Genomic DNA, 18575 nt, shown 5'->3' with positions numbered 1-18575 from the left:
ATCAAAGTCAGTTTTTTATTAATGTTTTCTTTAGAACTAGATTTTCAAAGAGGATTCAACTAGGCCTGTAAACTGATATGTCTAAATCAGGGAGGATTTAACTAAATATGATATGCCAGGTCCTTTGCTGGTATAAATAGGCAGAGCTCCACTGAGGTCAACAAAGCTAGATTGATTTACACAAGGTAAGGATATGGACCAATAATTTTAATTCTACTTGCTATTCATAAAATAGCATAGATACTCAGCTACAACAGTGAAAGGGGCCCTTTACGAACCTAGGTAAGTAGGTAAGTGAGTTGGTAGACATGTTGAAGGATTGACCTGAGAATGGTGCTGTAGTCAGTATTTCACTTGAGTGGTAGTGAAGCTTCAGGATATTATGACTGACAAGGGTATGACCCAGAGAAACATACCAATAGGTGCACTGTTTTCGAATTTCTTGGTGAAGATTTTATGAAACAGAACCTACTTGCTTGCCCTTTTAAAAGTAAAAAGCTAATTAATTTACTTGCATAAGACAATTTGCAGGTAAATTGTAAGCACAGGTTAGAATTAAGGAGAAATAATTACTTATAATGATGATCAGCATAACTGATGTGATAAACTATGATTCATGAGTAAATTAGCTATGAATGCTATAAATGAGTCTGCTTTGAAAATTCTCTTGAAGAAAGGAAACTAGGGGCACAAGGAGCTTTTCTGTCAAATTCAGTCATGAAACTCTTATCTTGCGTCATTTGTAATGCATCCAAGGATATTACATGTACTATGTGTCCATACATCCATTTTCCATATTTTTCTTTGCCTTTGCCACTATTGAATTTAAACCGATGCATGACCTGTGTATTTTGAATGTATAAATAGTTGCTGAGTAAGTCCATAGGACTCAATGAAAGATATATAGTGGATGCTGAATGAATAAATAGTATTCCTGGTTACATGATTTTCATAGGAATGTCTGACTGTGTAACATGGAATGAGAAGAATGACTAAGAATGAATTAGGACCAGACACACGTCCCAATGAAACTTGATGTTGCTAAACCAATAATATGTAGAGGCTTTACACCAAGTGACTGTGATTCTTAGTAACTGTGTCCACCATTCAGAAAAGTTTTATAGCCCTGTGGACACCTGCCAGGCTGGATTGTTTATTTTGTGATAAGGTTGCATTGCTGAGTGTCAAGTATTCTATGAGAACAGTTGCAAGTGTATAAGCTTACAGCTTTCACGGCTATAAAACCAGTCTTTACAACCAAAATATATTGTATATTTCAGGAGCTTCCATCAGAGGTATAAATTTACCAATATATAGGCCTGTTGTAAGCAAACACCTGAGCATGCCAATGTTTTTGCTGATATTTTTGCAGTTTTATTAACCTCTCGCTGATGTTTTTGCAGCTAGGCTTAATGCGGGATGTGGTACAGTGTGATGTAGGGAAATTCTGATTTTGGACACCGAAGGGTCAAAGTTATTCCAGATTTCTGGAACATACTAAATCTTACATAGAGGGCTGGGCTATGTATGCCACAAAACGAGCCCCCTCCCCACCCCAACCATGTGGCTTCACCTATATGGCCCTGACTTCTGCCATAGTCCAATTCTCCATTTAGAGTGACAGTGTCCCATTTTCAAGCTTTTCTTTGCAACCATAAGAGCTAGAAACTTTTTTTAAGAATGAAAAACAAAGCTGATATTCTGCCCTCCACATGTGATTCCTGGCGCTGGGACCGAGTTTCTAGACCCTGTGCATATACTTTAAAAATGTTTTTTACACTATGCTATGTATGATGTCCCATGTGTAGTATAGATAATGGGATAGATCCTCAGCTGGTGTAAATCAATGTACGTCTATTGTGGAACTATGCCAGTTTACTATAGTCAGGGAGCTGATTTAGTGAGTCTAGTCCCATTATTTAGCATTCTATGGTGTCCAGTGTATAAAATTCAGGAATATGTTTTGTGTGCCAAAGTAATTAAGAGAGAGAAAATCAAAGCAAAAAGAACAATAACAGTTTCAGTGAAAATACACTATGGACTACATTCACCCTGTATCTGGTCCATAATAAGCTTGGCTGCCTTAAGCCTATTATGCACACATTTGCTCTACTCCCTCCACCAGCTCCCACTTTGCTTCTGTTAATGACATTAGTCTTCACGTTCAAATCTATGAATGGTTACATGCGTAACTGAATCTCCATATAATATACAAATGTATATATCACCAAGCAAAGCCACCCATGTCCAAGGAAAGGAGAAAGCAGAACACTTCATGAAGTCCATTAGGAACCTTGCCAAAGAAAACGCATTTACCTGGGAAGCGGGGAAATGTTGTTTCTGGAAGCCCTTTAGTCCATAATCTATGTTTTAGCATTCAAAAACAGGTGGTGCATTATTTATCACCTTCTTATTTTATAAAATCGAAAACGTGATGCAAATTACATTTTGTAAAATAACAATAATTATGTTCAATTTAGTTTTTCCTAAAGTAACTATTAAAACAAAGCAAAACAAATACACATTTCCATTGTGCACTCTTGTGTGAATTGTTAGAATGGCTCTGCCGAGAAAACTTAGGGCTGGTCTACACTACAGAGTCAGCTTTTGTCAACACAACAGTGGAAGTGCACACACTGAAATGCTCCTCCCACTGATGTAACTCCCCTGCTGTGCCAACATAATAAAACCACCTCAACGAGAGGCGTAGGGCTTATGTTAGTGTAGTTAAGGCAATGCAGTACAGACACTGCATTCCTTACATCGGCTGTTGGCTGTCATTCGTGTCAATTGGAAATTGACAAGAAATCTTGGCTGCTAGAGCCCAATTGCCCCCTGCTTGGTGAGCCCAGCCCCCCACTCAGCTAGAGAGCTAAGTTGCTAGATCTTGCTCCCAGCTGGGTGTGGGGCGAGAAGCCCAGGCAATTTCCCTCAGTTCCTAGCAGGGAACGGCGAGGGGAGAAGATTGGGGTGGCTTACCCTGGCTCCCTGCAGGGAACAGGGAGTGGAGGGAGGGCAGTGTGTTGGGAGCCCAGAATCCTGTGGGGTTCCCGGGCTCCCAGAAGGGAGCTGCCAGTGGAGTTGATAGACTGGGCTCTCAGCTCCCCACACTGTCACTCTTAAGTCAGTGGAAGTGCTCCTGGTGAGGATGCGCACCACCGACCCCAGGAGGATAGTGTGGACATCAGCCACTGCAGTAATTAATGCGGTGGCTGTAAGTCGATCTAACCCAGGTCAACTTACCTTTGTAGTGTAGACAAGGTCTTACACTTGTAGTCAGCCAAGTCTTTTCCTTCAGAGTTAATGGTTATAACAAGAATGTAACATGAGTTAACGTAAATCAGTACATAACCAAAACAATCCTACTCAGCTTGGAGATTAGCACCATTCTGTGCCCAGAGCGGTGTGGACACCTAACTTCCCTTGCCGCAGCCACAGCAGGGAGAATGATTAAATATTCCAGTGTTCGGGTGGAGATTTCCCTGAATGCTTTGGGAGCTGTAATGTTTGCATCCTCATTCACTTACTATCGGACAGCACAGTAAACCACATTAGGATTATGAAATCACCTCTTCTGAACTTTGGCTAAGCTTCCAAAGAGCGTGACATAATGGAGGGGAGAAGGAGAGAATATTGCTGTCACTTTTTGACCTAAGCAGCTGGTCAAAGTTTGAGGCCCTGGGGAACATTCCAGCTGGAAGGAGAAATTGATTGAGTCTGAAATTTTCTTTGATTCCATCTTGTTTCTGTACAAGGCATGTACAAAATCCTCTACTCAGAAGGAACCAAGAACAAAAGGAGGGATTTCTGACCTTACAGCCCCCAAGTCTGCATAGTCGACCCCAGACCCAAAAGTTCTTCCTCTAGCTTTTTCCAGGGTCACACTGTGCTCACTAGTTACTGCTTGGCATTCTTGTCTGTCTTCAGTTTCTGTGTATTCACTCTTCCCACCCATTCCTCCCACCCCACATCCACCCAAAACAATACTCAATCAAAAGCTCTGGGCAGATTCACACAGACCTTTTGTTTTAGGTGGGGGATTATGCTTAATTATGTTACTTGAAGGGTGAGTTCACATCTATCAGTCTCAGTGGGGTTTAATTCAACCCATAACAAGGTTTCATCTATCTCATAAAAATATTTTGTGTGCATGTATGTATATACAGACATGGGCAGGATTGTAATATCAGTGACACGAGAACTGAGCACATAGGCCCACATTTCACTGAAGGGCCTAGCCTACGGTGAAGGGGGGAGAGGGAGACAGAGAACGGTGTTGGCTGCATTTCACAACACTGATTCACAATCTGTGTTGTATTTGTACATTAGAAATATATTTTCTGAAACTAATCATAGCTTTTCATTTTCGTTTATATAGCTGAATATTACAGAAGTGCTATGGTGTATCACCACCCTTTAATAAAACATAACACACATTCAATATAAACAGTTTATGATTTTAAATCCTTATTTTTTAAAAGTACTGCTAAAAGCTAAAATTAAAAAAAAGGAAGTTAGTTATGGGCTATTTGTTTAATAACCAACATTGCATGTTTCCGTGATGTTCACAAATGCAGTTTTCAGTTTAAATTAGACAAACAAGGCACTGATTTATTCTATTCATTTTGTATTTGGATTTTTGTTGTCATAGTTGTAGTTTTTCTGGAACACTTAAGCTGGCCAATCAAAGGCAGAAAAATGCTGAAATAACCTGTAAGGTGGTAGCTGATAATCTCTTGCATCTTTTTTCCTTTGGCAGAATTCATTGTATTGGAAATTTGCCATGTTGATATGAAGCTCTGTTTAATAAACTGTGCCCAGAGAGTTTTTGTTGGACTTTGGACTGCAGTTGCCAAGGTGTGCCAATCAGGGTCCAGACACCCCATCAGGAGAACAGGGAATCTGAACCCCAAAGACTAAGCAATTGAATTGACTGGTTGTATACAATATTATTGTATTATAAAAGTATATTGAGAAAGGTATCATAAAAACAGATGACATGCTGGTCATGTATATCATTGTGTGATGTATGTACAGATGGTATAAAGAGTTATGTATGTGTGCTGGAAATATGTTCCCAAAATATGTTTTGGGGGCAGACTTGATAAACAAGCTTGTCTTAGACAAGAGAATGTTGTTTTGCCTGTTTGCCTATGTCTCCAATGTAAATTGAGCAAGGTGATGACAAAGACTATGCAAAGTTACTTTTACATGCGAGTCAACAGAGGGCTAGTAAGTCAACAGGAAGAGGCAAACAGCAGGGGAAAATTTTATCTGGGGATACATTTCAGAAAGAATACATTTCAAAGGTTTGCTAGATTATAAAAGGAAGAGTTATTGGTCAGTTAAGGGGCAGAAGGGACAGTGCCCTCTGATTTTGTGAAAGTTGGATCCTAGAAGGCTGAAAATGTTGGTAGTTTGACATAAGAGAGAAATTGTTTTAGGCAAAGACGTAACTTACTAGAATTAAATTTTAGGCTCTAGAAAGCATGTTTTTTTTTTTTTTTTTTTTTTTTTTTGTTATGTTCTGTCTCTTTTATTCTTGCCTGATACCACTTAAATCTCTGTTCTTTATTAATAAATTTACTCTTGTTTTGTTATAAAGCCATCTCCATACTATATATTAAAATAATGACTTTAGCTACACTAACAGACTGTTGTGTGTACTGTGTCTTTGGAGGCAGCAAACATAATAATTTTTGTGAGTACCCAGTGGACACTGCACAGAGACATCCCTGGGGAACTCATGAACTGTGGTTCACTGATTGTTACCTGCAAGCCAAGGCTAGCACTGGGGTCTCAAGGAGCTGACGGGTGAGATGACCAGACTGGCGTGGCAGGGATCTGTCTTATAGCCTAAGCTCCAGCAAAGCTCTCTCTTTTTGAGGCAAAGCAGGTCCCCCACATGGGCAGGGAAAAGAGTACACTTTACCGGGGCCCAGAGGCCCCAAAGGGCCCGGCCCAGGCTGCAACCCCCATTACCATGAGGAAAAAATTGAGGCTAAATTGTAAATCATGCCTGAGGATACTTATAGGAACTTATTTCCCTGTATCTATGTATCTATTGTCCAGATTTGCTGGTGCCAATCAGAAGCAGTGTTAGATCAGTCTCAAGCAACACTCTGAACAGTGAGTTGCTGGGCCTGCTAACCCAGCCCAGGCCCTTCTCTAGAATAGAGAGCATGTGCTTGTGCAGTTAAAGTAGGACTTGTAGTTTGAGACTGAGACACAGAGAGATTTGTGCTTCTCTCTGTGCCATGGTCTATCATATCAAGATCAAGAACTACCGGTCCCAGAGTTTCTTGTGCATAGGCAGGAGGGAGGGACAGCTGGTGGGAGGGGCAAAGCAATGCACCATAAGACAGTGGGAGCCAGTGGGAGCTGCTTCTGGTAGGATTTGCAAGCCCAAAATATGTGTGAATAAGTGTCTAATTCACTCACAGTCACACACACACACACCACCCCATACTGCCATGTCTGGTAGTGGCTATAAATACAAATCAAGTAGCCAGAAACATAAGGAGGTAAGATAAAGGGAACTAAAAGAAGCTAAAGGACACCAGTCAATCCTCTAGTTTTTCAAATCGGACAAGGCCTTTCTGCAGTCAGGCAATATACTAACTAAGGAAGCAGATGAACAAAATCAAGATGGAAATGATTTCAATATAGAGACTGTCTGTGGCACTGGCAATTGATGACAAAGAAAAGCTGCAAGAACATGCATCATGTGACTCCAATCTAATGCTTTAAGATAGTCAGGTAGTATCACCATTAGCACCACCACATTCAGAAGGTTTACAAGAAACGAGAGAGTAGTGCTACACTATCTGATTCTTGTCTTTTCAAAGATCCAGGTTTGTGGCCTGAAAACATAACAGATTCTATCCATCAAAAATCTTTTCTATCTGGTATCCTGACTTTTGAAGAAATGCACAATCTAGCAAAGTCAATGCCAAAGATGTTGATGGGCATAATTTTCCTGAATTTCTTCTCAAATGTAAGACTTCCAACAAGAGAGAAAAGATAGCAAGAGACTGGCTTGTTTGGAGTGCTACGAACCAAGCACTGTATTGTTTTCCATGTTGGCTGTTTCCTGAAGGGAGGCTTAACCAATATAGTATGCTGGCAAAAAATGAAGGGTATTCACTAATTGTGAAAATATAGCGTAAATTATATACTAAACTTCCTGAACATGAAAAGAGCATAGAACATAAAACTTGCTACTGCCAGTGGAAGCAATTACAGCAGTCACTGTCAGGTGGACATGGAGTGGACAGTGAGATTCAAAAACAAATATTAACAGAAGCTACAAGATGGAAAGAAATACTAGAAAGATTGTTGGATGTTACCTTATTTCTTGCTTCATGTGGTTTAGCATTCCAAGGAGGAGATAATCTGATAGGTGACCCACACAATGGTATCTTTCTTGGAACTCTTGAGATTATAGCTCATTATGACAGCATCACTCATGACCATTTGGCTAAAGTCAAACAGAAGCAAACAGAGGGCAGAACAATGAAAGGACAGGCTCATTATCTCTCATGGGAGTTAGAATGAGTTTATTGAATTATGTGGTAAAAGTGTGCAAAAGGCCATCCTTGCAGAGAGAGAAAAGACCATTTATTATTCTGTCATATGTGGTGCTACTCCTGATGCCTCTTACCATGAACAATATGTGTTGATATTGCGATTTGTAGTTCACAACAACGACAGCGATACATTTAACATTACAGAAAGGTCTTGAGTTTATCAACTTTGATTTTAAAAAAGGAGAACAGATAGCTGAAATGCTAATTGACAGCTTGAAGCGCCATAACTTTCCTCTGGATGACTGTAGGAGGTCAAGAATTTGATAATGGCGCTAATATGTCAGAGAAAATAAAAGGTTTTCAGGCCTGCATTATGTCCAAAAATGAACTTGCTGTGTATTCTCTTTGTGGTTCCCATTCACTAAAACTTGTAGGGGTTAATGCTGCTGCAGCCTGTACTGAAACATTAACATTTTTCGGTTGTGTTCAGCAACTTTTTGTGTTTTTCAGTGCTAGCCCGGTGAGGTGGAAGATTGTAACAGATAGAAAACACTGTTCATTCCACTCTCAGTCAGACACACGCTGGAGTGCACGTGCTGATGCTGTCCATCCACTCATAAAGCATCTTCCAGGGATTCTGGAAGCATTGGAATGTGCTCTTGAATTAAATTTGACACATGAAGCTCAATCACAAGTAGAAGCACTGAAAAGGTACTTCAGCTCATTTTTATGCCTTTTGATGGCTAGCTTCTGGTACAAAGTTCTTTCAAGTATTGAGGACAGAAACAAGATTTTACAAGCTAGAGGAATCTCTGTTGAATCAGAGGTAGCTCTCATTGCTGATATTATTGAAGAAATAAAACAACTTAGAGATCAGGGGCCCAAAATTCTACAGGAAGCATGTCTTGTAGCAGAAGGCGTGGAAATTTTGGCACAATTGCCAAAGAAGAGAGGAATGAAACGGAAAAGATTTCATGATGAGACATCTGAGCCTGAGGAATCATATTCTACCATCTCTGAAAATGAACCAGAGTCTTTACTCTGAAGGAATATTTTCGATGCAGCTTTGGACAATGGCATCTGAAAATTAGAGCACAGATTCAAAGCAACCAATAACATCTGTTTGACATTCCATTCAGTCCTAAAATATGTGACATTGGAGCCTGGGGAACTGGAAGAAGCTTCTAAATGTCTACTTTACAAGTATCCTACAGATTTTTCTGAAAATTTTCCTTCTCAATGTTGCACCTGAAAAAAATCTTCACGTCTACTTTTGGCAACGAATATGAACTACCCCCACCTATCTTATTAAATAAGAATTACAAAAAACAACTGCAACTAATTTTCAGTGAAATGTGCATTGGCCTATGGATATTTTGCACACTGCCAATGACTGTGGCAGAAGCTGAAAGAAGCTTCAGCAAGTTAGCACTCATCAAAAACTGCAGGCATTCTACAATGGGGCAAAAACAGTTAAGCCACCTAGCTATCTTGTCTATTGAGTGTAAACTTGCAAAAGAAATTGACTCTGAGGGGCTAATTCATGATTTTGCTATGAAAAAGGCCAGAAAAATAACGCTTTAAAGTTAATTGACCTAATTATAAAATGTTAGTAGTCACATTGGTCCATTAGAATAAAAAAATCAATACATTGACAGGATATAATACCTTTACAATGACCAAAAAGTTACAAAATAGTCAGCAAATTTGTAGGACTCTTAGGCTGGGTGTTATGTTAAACAAAAATAGAAAGGGGGGGCATTTTTCAGAAATGTAGAATATGTGACAGTAATTTCAGAATTCAAACTTTTTTCATGGCTCATGAGATTGTATGTGTGAGGAGGAAATGTGGTATGTGTTTGGGAGGGGGTCCGTGTTACAAGTTTGTACTCGGCCCGAAAAAATTATGCTTGGGCCCTGAGGCAGTGAGGTAAAACGGGCTTACAGTTCTGGGTTCCCAGAAGAGAGCATCACATAAGGGAGGTTAAAAATAATTGCCAATTCTCAGTCGACATTGTCTTCATATTAATAAGCAGAATTGTGTGTGTAATGTGATAATTGTATTTACCATCAGAGAGCCTAGCAATTTAAAATGGAATCAGTTAAGACATTGACAACATTTAATGCAGCGATCATTTGTGTCAAAATTTAATTAACAACCTCCATAAAGGTAAAGGTAACAAGCACAATTTTTTTCCCTATCTGAGAGTGATGTAATGTACTTTTACCTTGGTGATAGGCACTTTCATAGAATCATAGAATATTAGAGTTGGAAGGGACCTCAGGAGGTCATCTAGTCCAACACCCTGCTCAAAGCAGGACTAACCTCAGCTAAATCATCCCAGCCAGGGCTTTTCAAACAGCAGCTTAAAAACCTCTAACGATGGAGATTCCACCATCTCCCCTAGGTAACACATTCCAGTGCTTCACCACCCTCCTAGTGAAAAACCTTTTCCTAATGTCCAACCTAGACCTCCCTCACTGCAACTTGAGACAACTGCTCCTTGTTCTGTCATCTACTACCATTGAGAACAGCCTAGCTCCATCCTCCCTAGAACCCCCTTTCAGGTAGTTAAAGGCTGCTATCAAATTCCCTCTCATTCTTCTCTTTTGCAGACTAAACAAGCCCAGTTCCCTCAGTCTCTCCTCATAAGTCTTGTGCTCCAGCCCCCTAATCATTTTTGTTGCCCTCTGCTGGACTTTCTCCAACTTGTCCACATCCTTTTTGTAGTGGGGGGCCCAAAATTGGACACAGTACTCCAAATGCGGCCTCACCAATGCCGAATAGAGGAGAATAATCACTTCCCGCGATCTGCTGGCAGTGCTCCTACTAATGCAGCCCAGTATGCTATTAGCCTTCTTGGCAACCAAGGCACACTGCTGACTCATATCCAGCTTCTTATCTACTGTAACCCCCAGGTCCTTTTTTGCAGAACTGCTACCTAGCCCGTCGGTCCCCAGTCTGTAGCTGTGCATGGGATTCTTCCGTCCTAAGTGCAGGACTCTGCACTTGTCCTTGTTGAACCTCATCAGATTTCTTTTGGCCCAATCCTCTAATTTGTCTAGGTCACTCTGTATCCTATCCCTTCCTTCCAGGGTATCGACCACTCCCCCTAGTTTAGTGTCATCTGCAAACTTGCTGAGGGTGCAATCTACCCCATCCTCCAGATCATTAATGAAGATGTTGAACAAAACCGGCCCCAGGACCAACCCCTGGGGCACTCCGCTTGTGACCGGCTGCCAGCTAGACATCTAGCCATTGATCACTACCCGTTGAGCCTGATGATCTAGCCAGCTCTCTATTCATTTTATAGTCCATTCATCCAATCCATATTTCTTTAACTTGCTGATAAGAATACTGTGGGAGACTATATCAAAAGCTTTGCTAAAGCCAAGGTATATCACATCCACCGCTTTCCCCACATCCACAGAGCCAGTCACTTCTTCATAGTATGTTGGTCAGGCATGACTTGCCCTTGGTGAATCCATGTTGACTGTTCCTGATCACCTTCCTCTTCCAAGTTCCTTAAAATGGATTCCTTGAGAACCTGCTCCATGATTTTTCCAGGGATTGAGGTGAGGCTGACCAGTCTGTAGTTTCCTGGATCCTCTTTCTTCCCTTTCTTGAAGATGGGCAATATATTTGCCTTTTTCCAATCATCAGGGACACCTCCCACAATTGCCATGAGCTTTCAAATATAATAGCCAATGGCTCTGAAATCACATCAGCCAACTCTATAACTTTATAAATAACTAAATAACTACACTGATGGATGGGGAGTTGGATAGATATCATGATATTTATATATCTGTCCAGCCAGCCGACTCGTTCCCAGCACCATAGTATCTGAATGCCTCACAGATATTAGTGCATTTATCCTCACACTTTCTACAAAACATGGAAGTATTATTCTCCTTTTGCAGTTGGGGAGCCTGAAGCTGACAAATTCAACTGACTTGCCCAATTAAATTTGATTTGATAAATGTAAGGAGGTGAACTGCTAAAATCAGGTGTTTTATGCAGTAAATGACTGAAAACTCCAGGAATACCATAACTCTTCCATTTCTCTGTCTTGTACATGTTTAGTACCTCTACTTTTCACTGAAAGAAGGACACAGTCTTTTTTCATAATAACTTGACCTTTGTGGTACTAAATGCTAGTCTAACAAATAAGGTTGCCATATTTTCAAGATGAGAAACTGGGACACTTCCATGCCTACGCTTTTTGTGAGGTCACAAAATATTCACACAAAATACATAAGTTAACTTTTAAAAAAAGTGTATACTGGTGTCACTGCTGTGCTTCTGACTTAACAACACAGGCATATTTCTCAGAGTGGAATAATTTTCCAATAACTTACTCTTCTGAAGGTGTTTATCATGAAACATTGAACAAGTGTTATCACCGTTCAGTTTAGGCAGAAGGACAGCACTGATAGCATGTACAATGTTTAGACTTTTCTCTTCACTCTAAACACTGTTCATCACATTGAACACTCATTCCACTGGACTGGTTTTTCCTGCTAAAAAGAGGAATTTCTACTTGGTGGATTGTTTTACTTGAGTAAAGGAAAGAATGGGGCATTTTGGGCACCCAAAAGAAGTTCCTAGGTTTCTTACTGTAAAATTAGAATGTATAGTCTCTTTACTAATAAAAGTCATACTATACTGCTCTCAGAATGACTTTAAAATGTTGTTCTCTTCTGAAAAGTGACTGTAAAAACATCAGCCTGGGTTCCATATTTTTGCCTCTTTCATTCCCATAGCAAATGTTCTCAGATTACTATTGACATTTTATTTCATTAATTGCCAGCCCTGCAAAACCTCATCCTGGTACTTAAGAGCCAAATAATGTTCTTTCCTTCTTGGGAATCAACCCGCTAACAATAATTCGGAAGGCCACAATAATTCTAAGCCACAGTTACATTTCTGCAAACCCATTGCCTTCAGTAGGTTTGCACAGGTGTGGCTGTATGAACTTAATAAACAATTTTGTTGGTGTTACATAAGAAGGAACATAATCCAGCTTGCTCTCTCTCATCTGCATGGGCTCTGCAGTGGTAACGGGAAAAAAAACCAGAAAACTTATTTTTGTCTCTACAGGCAGCACCTATAACTCTGAACAGGGAAGTGTTAGCTTTACAGAGTCAGTTTTCAGGGAAGAATGATTCCTTAAGCAGTGTTGCAGTTAGCACAGTATAAGCTTCAAGAAATTTTTTAAATGAGAGGTCAAATTATTTTATGGTATAAATCGTTGCAGCTCTGTTGCCTTGAGTGGAGCTGTTTTAATTTACACCCAGAGAGAATTTGGCTCTGGATTTTGATAAGGGGAAATTTCCCCTTTATTTCTTCTTTCTTTTTCATCACTACATTTTACAGCAGAGCAATAAACCATGGTGCTGCCTCATATAGTATGGTGATGGGCAGCACTGTAAAACCCTAATAGAATATTTTATTCAACTGCAGAACTGATTCAACATACTTTTAGATTAAGATTTTTTTTAAAAAATACCCTGTATAATCCTGTCCTCAAGATTATTGATTTAGTGGTTGTGGGGAGTGGAAAGGCACCATTCTTAACTCTTGAAATGATTTACAGTGAACAGCTTGTGTTTTGCAAAACAAACCACCTAAATGTTTCAAAGGAAGTAAGTCACACTTTTTGCTGCTTCATTGTTGTGAAATTTAAATCAGTGGGCTAATCAGTAGAAGGTGTGGTGTTAGCCGTGTGTGGTGTTAGATTCATACAGGTTTGAGTTAAAATATTTTCTAACTAGCCTAAACCCACAGTTATTTTAATCAAAGGACTCACTCATCCAGCATTTTTCTTTCAAGTGGCTTGCAGGTGTTTCATTGAATTAATACTCTGCCATCAAGAATAAAAGGAGCATGAGAGTATTTCAACTTTATCTTGATAACACAAAATCACAGCTTGTGCAATGGAATATCAGCATTTCTGGACCGATCACGTTTTTTTACATATCAGAGGGCAAGGTTAATATATATGTAGTAAAGAGTCCAAAGTTAGCAGGATCTGTTAATCTTTCTACCTGACTTAATTATTATCTCTCCTGAGATCCAGGCATAAAGTTTGTCTCAGGCTCAGGATTTTCCAGTTTCTTTCCTGTTATTTCTTTGGCTATTCATGACTCCAGATTTTGTTTTGTTCTGAGACAGAAATTTCAGTATAGTTGTTGAATTCCTGTAGAGACAGTGACATGCTCTTTACTTTGTTCATTCTAGACTCCCCAGTGCACTTGTTTTTCAAGCATGTGGAATTTTAGTAGACAGAATTAGTTCAGTGAACAGGTCAAGGTTCCCATAGCATTCTGAAAAGCTGCTTGCTTATATACGCTAATTGTGTCAACTAAGCTCTGTTGCTGCTTTCCATCACCAGAGGTAACACTCAAATTGTAAAATGATTTAGATCTATACAAAAACAACTGCTCTGATTGTAAATCTTTAGCCTCTTTTTTTTTTTTTTTTTAATGAAATGAAAAAAAAACCTGATGGAAGCATAAAATAATTGTGGAACATTATCTGATCAAGTCAACTTATATTGTAATTGAGACTGTAGCAATGAATATTTTGCCGGTCCCATCTATTACAAATGTGTGGGAATTTCACAGCAACATTATATTTTGTTTTCATTTTTGGCAAACAGTTTTTTACAATGTGCTTGTAACATATGAACGGTAGCATGAAAAATACATGGTTCATCTTGGTATACTCAGGACACTCTCGATTCTTTTGTATTAAATATGGCTATTTAGGACAATAAAATACGTTCATTTATAATGACAGTTAACTTTTGTTTCCTTTTTTATTCATTTCTCATAATTTTTCATTGATTTTTAACATTTTTATTACCATGATTACTGACACTTGCGTATAGTCTTCTGGTTTTCTACACTGCAAATAACTGCTTGACAAGAAGCACTTCCTCTGGAAAGGCCAACTCTGCTGAACGTGAGGATAGAAGTTATATGTGAGAAGCAGCAAATTAAAAAACAAAACTAGCACAAAGGATGAACCACACCAGGGAGGGCTAGAAAAGAAAAGGGAAGAGAACCAAAGAGAATAACAAAAAAGTGTAGACAGATGATGAAAGGAAAAGTGAAGAAAAATGATGGGACAGAAGAGGTAGACAGGACTTGTTAGACTTGTAATGTTGATTAAATCCATGCCACACATTCCAAAACCTATTTCTGCTCCATTTCAAGCTAAACATAGTAATCTCTATATAATAATTTTATATACCAGTTCATAATAAAGGAAATCGATACATGGAAACTCTGGGTATCTGTGGGTCACTGACCTTGGACACTAACTTTAAATTAGCTCCCCCAAATATAATAGATTGTTAGAGGCTGGCTAGCTGTACAAGAGAATGCAGCAGCTATACTTAAGGACTCTGCAGCACTTACATCTGCATGCACCAGTCAGATTTCACACGTCAGTGATCATATCTGGCCTTGGTATAACCAAGGTGTTCGGTTAACTAGGATTCTCATCATCAAGGTTTGACTACATTAACACAAGGAATTTTTTTCTTCTTGGACAGAAGGAAAGGGAAGAATTAGTGAAAATCCATACTTCTTTCATTCCCTTTCTGTTTTTTCATGTATCCTTTTATCTTTTCATTTCTCCTTTCTCTCACTGTCTTCTTTCTTGTTGCTCTGTCTCTGCAGATACAACATCTTCTTTCCCTTGGTCCTTCAGCAGATTATGGGATAATTTGGAAGAGACACCAGGATTTATAAATGTGGTGTTTTATGAACTGTGGACAAGCATTAATTTCTCTACTGCATTTGTCCTTTCTCCTCTCTGGTCTGGATTTTTAATCTGTAGGCATTTACACCCATCTCCTCAAACTTTTCAAAATGTTTCTGTCCTAAATGTCACTGATTTTAATGGCTCAGTGGTGGAAAACCTGCTTTCATGACATCCCCTGATGGTAACATCAAGCTATGAAGCATGATCTTATTCCATTTGATTGATGAGCTCATTTTGAAACAAAGGACAAATTAGATTTTTATTTATAACGGTGATAAAAATTAATGTGTGGTCTTTCAATTCGGATGGTATTAGATTTCTGTGTTAATACAGATTTTACTAGTAAAATCTCAAAGTGCTCTCCTGACCTTTTAGGGTTTTTTTTTTAAAGCCTTCTCTTACAGGTGAATACCATTCCTAGAGAAATAAAGTATTTCCTCCTTTTATTTTCATTTTGACAGCTTGACATGCTTTTCTTATGTCTACCGCTTAGATTTATTTTGTTACTTATTTTCTTGTTTTAGCACCGCCAAAGTTTACAAGAACTCCCGTTGACCAGACAGGGGTCTCCGGAGGAGTCGCATCATTCATCTGCCAAGCTACAGGAGACCCAAGACCTAAAATTGTCTGGAATAAAAAGGGAAAGAAAGTCAGCAATCAGAGATTTGAGGTATTAGGTCCATTGTTCTGTTCCTCTGAAAAACATTCATTCTAACATCACATGTATTTGTTTTTTTTCTAAATCCTGGTGGGTATGCATTATTACCAATGACTAAGCAAACAGCCATCACTACAGAAAATAAATATTTGCAAGCAGTCCTGGGAACAACCTACTCTGCGAACTGATTGAGCACAAGGCCATTGAAAAGAAGGTGGCTTGCTGATACCTCTTAAGAGTTTCCTTTTGCCTTTTTAAAAGTTAGCACTGGGAATGGTCTCAGAGGAGGTGACTTCCCCTCCCTACATGGCAGGAAATTGAACAAAATGATAAAGACAGTCTTCTTGTGGAATGTGGAGGTACTATTACCTCTTTAAGTGGTGGGAGGAGTTAGGACTGAAGTTGGATTGGCTGATGGACTGGGGAAAGACCTGTTCCAGATGCCTGTTCAGAGAGGATGATGCCAAAACCGGGGATTGATTATGTATAACTTCAGCTTCTCAATGTTAAAAATAGGATTTTGCTTTTAGAAAATAATCACAAGGCAAATTACTATTATAAATTATCTATCACACAGTTATGACACATATTAATGAATGGTCTAGACTTGCATGCCAAAATTTTGTTAGGAAAATGTAAGTCTGTGCCTCTGACTATGAAGAGACAAACCAAATATATTGGGGGAATTCTTCACGATGTTCACCCAGGATGCTAGCTTTTAATTGTATTTGAGTAGATAATCATGGTTTTGTAAATCTGCTATGTCAATAGAGCAAACATTTTATTTCTTGTGTGGGCTAATTATTTTATTTTAAAAGTCTTTAAATGCAATCAGCTCATGATATGTATCGTGAGAGATCTATCAACATGTTCACTAGCTAATATGTTCTTTGCAAATGTATTTAATTCAGTAAGAAAAATAGTTGTCAAAGGGCTTTAAGATGTGTGCTTTCCCCTCAGTGCAAGAAGTTGTTTCCAATTTTCAATGCATATGCATAATTATTTTTTCTGTAATGGAGTTAGACAGAGGAGAATAGGCACTTTATAATAAAGCATACACAATCTGTTCCATAATAGTCACAAAATCTACATTGAAGTTGAGCAACAAACTGTCAAAGACAGATCATGTATATGTTTGGCTGTTGTATTTGTGTTAATTCAGTTTTATTTTGCAGTATTATGTTTTATTTGTTTCATATACCATTCTATGTTTTTTCTGCATTTATTTTATAGGAGAATAGACTAAAAGATAAACAGGTTTTAATTCCATAAAATATTTGAACAGAACTGTAAATATATGATGTAAAAATGTATTTTAAAAAATCCTTAAGTGCATGTGGAACAAGAGTGCATATCTGAATAGGACAGAACATGTTTCAAAGAATTATGAAACATTTAACAGGTAATTTTAATGATAAAGCACTGAAAAGCTAGTTAGTTAAAGCAGAAAGCACATCAACACTTTAAGGAGATTTCTTCCCTCTCCAAAAAAAGACATTAACTTCTGCTGTAGAATTTTCAAATGGAAATTAGAGCAACAGCAGAAATTAGATTCAGAAAAGGCACATGGAGAAACAGGGAACATTTCAGACTTTCTACCTCAGCAGTAACTCAAATAACTAGTGTTGTTTTTCCCTATTTGCTAAAGTAAATGTTTATATATCTTTCTGAATTTCATTACTTAGTAGTAAAGAGGTTTCTCCTGCCTACCTGTCATTATAAAGAGCTCTTTCTCCCTGTTTGAACTATTCCAAGTATTTAGTATTGCCCAAATAATGAATGGGAGCAGATTATCATTTCAGAAATTTAAGGCATAGGGAAGACCTTTTTATATAGTAAATATATATTATGAATGAACATGGTATGGTGTGTTTCCTGCTTTGAATCCATTCAAACAACATGGATTAGAAAGTTCAGTTTGAAAATGATTGGTTTAGAATCCTGGTTAGGAGAGACTGCAAAAGAAATTGAAGAGGGGAAGAAGAAACAAATGCAAAATGCTGTGTACTTCACCATTCCATGTTGTGGAGTGATAGAACTTCTACTCTTAGTATATACATGGCACAGGCATCACTATGGTTAGACATTTTAAAAAAAATAGTCACCTTTGTCAGTCGGCAGCAAGAGTTGAGTTCAGGAAGGAAAGAAGAGTTCACAAACTCATTCATCCTGTATACCCAAAAATATATATATTGAGACGCAACACCCGAACTCCACAAGGTTTTCCCAGCCTAGTCAGTTGCAACTTTTCCATTGGCCAGTCATCACCTAGGATTACCCAGTACTTTTAAGGTCTCTTGCTTTCCTAAGAGTTCAGTTGCAAGCCTCTCTGACTGCTGGGGTATCCTCATTAGCTTACTGCTAGGAAAGTGAGGAGCAGGTTCTCTTGCTGCCTGATGGAAAAACATGTAAAGATAGTGTTTTCTTTCCTTAAAAAACAACAAAATACAAACTGTCTGCAGATAAAACAGGAATTGTAAAAGAAGCAAGCAACAAAAACATTTTGAAATTAAATAAAAGAAATAAATGCTTGCCATTGGAGGTCCCTTTTACAGTTTGGAAGATACATTGTTGGCAACCAGAGTGGCAGAGTTTCACCTCGCAGTTCTTT

The 18575-nt window shown here is 38.6% G+C and overlaps 1 protein-coding gene across 2 annotated transcripts in view; it reads left to right on the top strand.

Annotated features, from left to right (window-relative positions):
- The window catches only part of PTPRD (protein tyrosine phosphatase receptor type D), a 1886025-nt gene that overhangs the window by 1571286 nt on the left and 296164 nt on the right, over positions 1-18575 (top strand). For both annotated transcript variants that reach the window (XM_067553085.1, XM_067553086.1), the window contains one exon: positions 15831-15976. In XM_067553085.1, the coding sequence (XP_067409186.1) occupies positions 15831-15976 (146 nt within the window). The remainder of the gene's footprint in view (positions 1-15830; positions 15977-18575) is intronic.

This window comes from Emydura macquarii, unplaced genomic scaffold (genome assembly GCF_026122565.2).
Source record: "Emydura macquarii macquarii isolate MOO-44397 ecotype Brisbane River unplaced genomic scaffold, CSIRO-AGI_Emac_v2 contig_1451, whole genome shotgun sequence".
NCBI classification, from domain to species: Eukaryota; Metazoa; Chordata; order Testudines; family Chelidae; genus Emydura; species Emydura macquarii.
The sequence above is the reverse complement of the archived record's forward strand: the minus strand, read 5'-3'. Positions and strand labels throughout refer to the sequence as shown.